The sequence below is a fragment of the Muscardinus avellanarius genome, assembly GCF_963383645.1.
Source record: "Muscardinus avellanarius genome assembly, chromosome: 12".
Taxonomy (NCBI): domain Eukaryota; kingdom Metazoa; phylum Chordata; class Mammalia; order Rodentia; family Gliridae; genus Muscardinus; species Muscardinus avellanarius.
In genome coordinates this window covers 102,774,592-102,781,257 of record NC_137798.1, presented here as the reverse complement: position 1 = coordinate 102,781,257, position 6,666 = coordinate 102,774,592, and the positions used below count along the sequence as shown (strand labels likewise).

The window sequence follows — 6,666 nt, the reverse complement described above, 5'->3', positions numbered from 1 at the left end:
GCCTCGAACCTGCATTCCTCATCTCAGCCTCCCAAGTACTGGGATAATGAGCGTGCGCTACCATGCCTGGTATGTAACATTTCAAAATAAAAAGAAGCCCTCATAGTGGCACATGCCTATAATCCCAGTACTTGAAAGGCTGCTACAGGAAGATCATAAGGCTGAAGCCGGCCCCAGCAACTTAGCAAGGCTTGAAGTACTTTATCAAGGCACTGTTTCCAAATAAAAAATAAAAAAAAATAGGGCTGGAGGTTTAAGTCAGAGGTAGAATGCTCCTGGGTTCAATTCCCAGTATTATAAATAAGCAAACAGGGCTGGAGACACAGCTCAGTGGTAGAGCACTGGGCGAGCATGTTTAGGCCCCGGGTCCCATCCTTAGCATCACAGAGGGGAAATTAAAAAGACCCGAGGATCTTTTTTTCCACTGGGAAGTCTTCTCCGCTAACAAACTTGCCTACTGTATCTGCAAATAAACACTGCTCTCTACTTTCTGGCCTTACGTGCGGCAGGGAGTCAGGCTGAGGGCTGATGTGGCCACAGGTCCCTGGGAGGAAGAAGAAGACTGGTCACATGGACCAACAGCTGCCCACCCGGCCTCCCGCTGCAGACGCACCCTGCGTCTGAGGCCTCGACTGGGGCGGCGAGCAGTGACCGCTCACTGTGTTGATGAGAAAGCAAGGCAGAGCATCCGCAAGGCGAAATCCGGACTGTTGAACCACTCACAGCAACAGAACCAGCTTCATGATCACCTGCACTCAAGAGACAGAAGAGCTACTAGTGTCAGCTTCGTACTTAACAAATATAAAACAGCACGAATAAAAATAACAGCGTCTATATACCTAAAATATTAGTGTACATATGTCATTTCGATTTGTAAGTCAATGGATCCCTTTCTCTTCTTTGATATCTATTTTTTTCAATTGCTTATTCATGCATTTATTATTATAATTTTTTTTGGTACTAGAAGTTGAACTCAGGGCATTCTGCCTCTGAGCTATACTCTTAGCCCTATTTCATTAAGTTTAATAAATTAGTTTATTATAGTGCTGGGGATTAAACCCAGGAACATTTTATCTCTGAACTACACACTTAGTCTTATATTTTAATTTTTTTTTTTTTTTTGTTGGTGGTACTGGGGTTCCTGGAAGCCCTTCTATCTCTGGGCTACACTCCCAGACCTATTTTATATTTTATTTGGAAACAGGGTCTCTTAAGCCAGCAAGGCTGGCTTCGAATCTGCGCCATCCTCCTGTCTCTGCCTACCAAGAGCAGGGATTACAAGCGTGCGCCACCACGCCCGGCATATTTTAATTTTTGATTTAGCAATAAGGTCTAAGTTTCTGAAAGCCTTGCTAAGTCATTGGGGCTGGCTTCAAACCTGCAATACTTCTGTTTCAGCCTCCCCAGTACTGGGATTACAGGTGTGCTCCACCATGCCCAAGCTCCTATTTTATTCTGAAAAAGGGTTTCACTAAATTGCAGAGGGCCTCACTAATTGCTGAGGCAGGCTGGTTCTGAACTTACAATCCTCCTGTCTCAGCCTCCAAGTACTAGGACTATAGGCATGCATCACCATGCCTGGATCAACTGTTAATTTAAAAAGGATTGTGGCCGGGCGTGGTGGCGCACGCTTGTAATCCCCGCGCTTGGGAGGCAGAGACAGGAGGATCACGCAGGTTCGAAGCCAGCCGCGCGTGCTGGCTTAGGAGACCCTGTTTCCAAATAAAAATGTAAAAATAGGTCTGGGAGTGTAGCCCGGGGGTAGAAGGGCTTCCAGGAACCCCAGTACCAGCAAAAAAAAAAAAAAAAAAAAAAAAAAAAAGGATTGCTGCCGGGCGTGGTGGCACACACTTGTGATCCCAGCATTCAGGAGGCTAAGACAGGAGGATTGCGGTTCATGGACATCCTCAGCTATTAGTGAGATTCTTTGCAACTCAATGAGATCTTACTTCAAAATAAATAATAAAAAAAATAGGGCTGGGGGTGTAGCTCAGATGTAGAATGCCCCTGGATTCCATCCCTAGTACCACACACACACACACACACACACACACACACACACACACACACACACACACACAAATTGCTTTTAGCCAGGCCTTGTGGTATAGGCCTATAATTCCAGTATTTGAAAGGCTGAGACAGGAAGATTGCCAAATAAGGCCAGCCTTGGCAACCGAGACCCTGCTTCAAAATAAAAAATTAGAAAGGGCTGAGGGTGTAGCTCAGTGGTGGAATGCCCTTGTGTTCAATTGCCAGTATCAAACAACAATAAAAACCAATCTAGGTGTGGTGGCACATGCTTGTAATTCCAGCATCTGGGAGGCTGAGACAGGAGAATCGCAGTTCCTGGCCAGCCTCGGCTACTTAGGGAAACCCTTTGCAACTCAGTGAGATCCTGTTTCAAAATTAAGAATAAAAAATAGGGCTGGGAGTGTAGCTCAGAGGTAGAATGCCCCTGGGTTACATCTCCAGTATCGGAAACAAAACAAAACAAAACAAAAACCAAAACACAAGATTCCTTTGCCAGCATTTACCTAGTCTGGGAAACTAACAATTGTGTCTGATAACTAAGCCCACTCTGTGAGTTGACTCATCTATACTATCTTGCAATGTAGAGTTTCATTTGCAAATGACCCACATGGAAAAAGAAGTGGGATATAAAGCAGAACATAGCGTACCTCATACCTAATTTTAAATATTTCAATTTATCTGCTTCCATGGATATAGACCAATAAGGAATCCACTCTTCAGATTTTATTTCATTATAGAATATATTTGGTAAGGATACAAAGAGCCAGGTCCATCTTTAATACACACTGTTACTGGTGCCCTGCACACCCACAGCAGGTGGAGATGCCCCATGTAATCAGCCACTCTAAACAACCAGTGCTGTAGAGTTTGGATGATAAAATTCATCGACTTGCCTAGAATGAGTAAAAATCTTAATATTTGTTTTCAAGTCAGTTTAGCACTCTGTTTAAAAATCCAAGATACATTCCCCAATGTAAACAATAGATTTCAGTCTGTCACACAATGGATAAGGCCTTCTTGACAAATTTATACCACCTACGTTTTACTCGTCAGAACAGTCTTATTTCATTATTTTATTTTATTTTATTTTTGTGGTACTGGGGATTGAACCCAGGGGCATTCTACCTCTGAGCTACACCTTCAGCCCTATTTTATTTTTTTTTTATTTTGAAACAGGGTCTTGCTAAGTTGTCGAGAGCCTCGCTAAGTTGCTGAGGCTAGCCTTGAACCTGCGATCCTCCTGTCTCAGCTTCCCAAGTACTGGGGTTACAGGCGTGCACCACCACCACGCCTGGCTCAGTCTTATCTCATACTGCCGTGAGCCACCCATGCACAAAAGACAGGAAAAAAAGCTGCCCTTAGTACCTGGAGCCATTTGAGATTTCTCCCTTCTGCAGGTTGATGGTACACTGAAGAGAATTCTTCTCGACTTGGTCATAAGATACAAATGTACAATGTGGAGAAGCATAAAACCGTAAAGCCTAGCCTTATGTATTTATTATGAGCTAACACTCTATACGAGTACAATACCATAGCATGCCAATTAATATACAGAGGAGGGCGGCCCAGCGTACTGCCATTCATGGGGCAAGAGGGTACGTAATTCACGTGGGTGCGAAGAGGCGGCGTCTGGTTAGCGGCGAGCCTGCATGCCCTGCTCAGATGGCTGTGGTACTGCAGTGGAATCCACTTACGCAAGCTTACAACCCCTTTCTTGCAGCCTCCCAGGGGGAGAACTGAATGGAATCTCAGAAAACGTGGCCGAGAAAGTTTCACGTTTGCATTTCCTGATTCAGCTGTGCAAAATCACTTATTCACTCTCTGCGCAAGTGATTTATCCTTTCAGGACCAATCAGTGAGCAGATCACGGTTCGGGACCTCATTATCATCATAAATATTTGACCCAGCAAGCTAGATGGTGAAAGAGTGAGGGCTATATACATCTTTTAAAAGGCATTCTGTGACCGTTTTTTTTGAAAAGTTCATAGAAAAGTTCCTAAGGATACACCAGTTTCTTCTGTCAATGCCCCCGCCACGGAAACCTTGGGACCCTTTCTATATTCCACACGCGCCGTTTCATATATTATACGACGAAAGTGGAACCGGGCCCACTTATTCGGTGTGGCACTCGCTGACTCCTTAAGCTAAGGTAACGGCAGAGGGACAGTTTTCCTGAGGTTTGTAAGAATTTTTAGACAAAACAGAAATCACAGTGACCAAGCGGAACGCGAGTCTGTCTTCTCGGGCACGAGCTGCCCCGGCTCTCGCGGGGCCTAGATGACCCGCCACTGCATGATGCTTGTGTCCTTCCCGCCCGTGGAGATGAGGTGGCTGTCTTCACTGAGGAAGTCCACGTTGGTGACGTGGCTGCTGTGCCCGCCGTATATGTGGCTTGGAGCCTGGAAGAGAAGGGCGTGGAGGAAAATTTATATTTTATTTGGAAACAGGGTCCCACTAAGTTGCAGAGGGCCCAAGTAGCTGCGGCTGGCTGTGAACCTGTGATCCTCCTGTCTCAGCCTCATGAGTACTGGGATTACATGCGTGTGCCACCATGCCCGGCATTATAAAGGGTCCCACCAAGTTGCTGCGAGTCGTTGCTGGCCTTGATCCTCCTGTCTCAGCTCCCCAAGCGCTAGCTAGGATTACAGGTGTGCACCACCTCACTGATCCTGGAATCCCAGTACTTGGGAAGTGGAAAGAGGAGGACTGTTGGTTCAAGGCCAGCTTCAGCAACTCAGTGAGACCCTGTTTCAAAATAATAAAATAAGCCTGGCGTGGTGGCACACGCTTGTAATCCCAGGGCTTGGGAGGCTGAGACAGGAAGATTGCACAGGTTCAAAGCCAGCCTCACTACTTAGTGAGGCTCTCAGCAACTTAGTGAGACCCTGTTTCCAAATAAAATATAATTAGGTCTTAAAAATAAAAAGCTCCTGGGTTCCATCCCCAGCACCACAAAAATAAATAAAATAAAATAATAAAATAAAATAATAAAAAAGGGCTGGGGGTGTAGCTTGAAGGTAGAATATTTCTGGATTCAATCCCTAGAGAAGGAGGAGGAGGAAGGAAGGAAGGAAGGAAGGAAAGAAGGAAGGAAGGGAGTGCCAGCCACCTGTGGGATCAGAAGCCCGTGGATCTAAGCCAGGCGTGGTGGCGCACGCTTATAATCCCAGTACTAGGGAGGCCGAGACAGAAGGATAGCAGGTTCGAAGTCAGCCTCAGCAACTTAGTGAGGCCCTCCACAACTTAGTGTGACTGTTTCCAAATAAGAAATAAATGGGCCGGGCGCGGTGGCGCACGCTTGTAATCCCCGCGCTTGGGAGGCGGAGACAGGAGGATCGCGCAGGTTCGAAGCCAGCCGCGCTGGCGTAAGAGACCCTGTTTCAAAAATATAAAATAGGTCTGGGAGTGTAGCCCAGAGGTAGAAGGGCTTCCAGGAACCCCAGAACCACCAAAAAAAAAAAAAAAAAAAAAAAAGAAATAAATGGGCCTGGTATAACTTGGAGGTAGAATGGCTTTGGGTTCAGTGGAGCCTAAACTCAATCCTCCCCTCTTCCTTCACCTGGCAGCTCTCACCTGTTCTGTATGCAGGACAAGGGAAGGACACAGACACAGGACCCTCGGAGTCCTTGTGCTCTGGGGGGACGGAGCAAGCAACGTGGCCCTTGGCTGAGGGGCGTTCAGGACCGCTGGTCTGCACCAGGCCTGGCCGGCCCAGAGAGAAGTACCCGCGGCTGGGGTGGGAGGCCCCCCTGCACGAGGGGCTTTGGGCGGGGCCGGGGCAGAGGGAGCCTGGGTGGGGAGGAGCAAGGTGGATCTGAAGGGACTCCCCAGGGGCAGCTCAGAGCCGTGGTCTACACCTAGGGCCGGTGGCATTCCCTTGGGCCCGTTTCCGCTCGGCTTCCCACAGGTTGGCCCACAGGTGCGTGTCCTGCGGGGACAGGATCAGTGAGGGGACAGGCCCTCACCCTGAACTGCGAGCAGGGGTACGAGAAGAGGTGCACTTTGCCGAAGTCATCGCCCGTCGACAGGAGTTTCCTCTCATGGGCCCGGCAGACGGCGTTGATGTCGGTCCCGTCGGAGCCTTCTGGCCACACGCCTAAAACAAAGACCACAAACAGCCCTCAAACACCAGAGACGCAGGGCCGCGCTGTGCCACGCAGGCCGGCCAGTGCGCTGTCGCCAAGGTAAGACTGCCTTGAGTCATGCTTTAGAAACAAGGGCCTTAAGAACAGACGCGCAGAAGCCGGGCCTGGTGGCGCACGCTTGTCATCTTACTACTCGGGAGGCTGAGGCAGGAGGGTCACGGGTTCAAGGGCAGCCTCAGCAAACAGCGAGACTTTATCAACCTAGTGGGACCCTGTTTCAAAATAAAAAAAATAAAATAGGGCAGGGATATAGCTTTGAGGTAGAATGCCCCTGGGTTCAATCCCTAGTGCCACAGAAAACCAACCAAACAATAAAACAGATGTGCAGTCTTGTCTCCTGGCCTCCCCTGGTGCTTCTGGGTTCCTCTCCCCCCGGCTGTCCTCAGGAACCCCTCAATCTCAGCCCTGCTTTACTGCCTGGGAGGGGTGACAGCAGGCCTTGTGGGCTTCCTGCCTCGCTCGGGGCCTTCTGGGTGCTATGACGGAG

General features: G+C 48.4%; 1 protein-coding gene across 9 annotated transcripts in view; it reads right to left on the bottom strand.

Annotated features, from left to right (window-relative positions):
- Positions 1 to 4,307: 4,307 nt before the first annotated feature.
- The window catches only part of EML1 (EMAP like 1), a gene marked incomplete at both ends in the record, with an annotated part of 196,303 nt that continues 193,944 nt past the window's right edge, over positions 4,308 to 6,666 (bottom strand). For all 9 annotated transcript variants that reach the window (XM_080707633.1, XM_080707626.1, XM_080707627.1 and 6 more), the window contains 2 exons: positions 4,308 to 4,433; positions 6,000 to 6,130. In XM_080707633.1, the coding sequence (XP_080563759.1) occupies positions 4,308 to 4,433; positions 6,000 to 6,130 (257 nt within the window). The remainder of the gene's footprint in view (positions 4,434 to 5,999; positions 6,131 to 6,666) is intronic.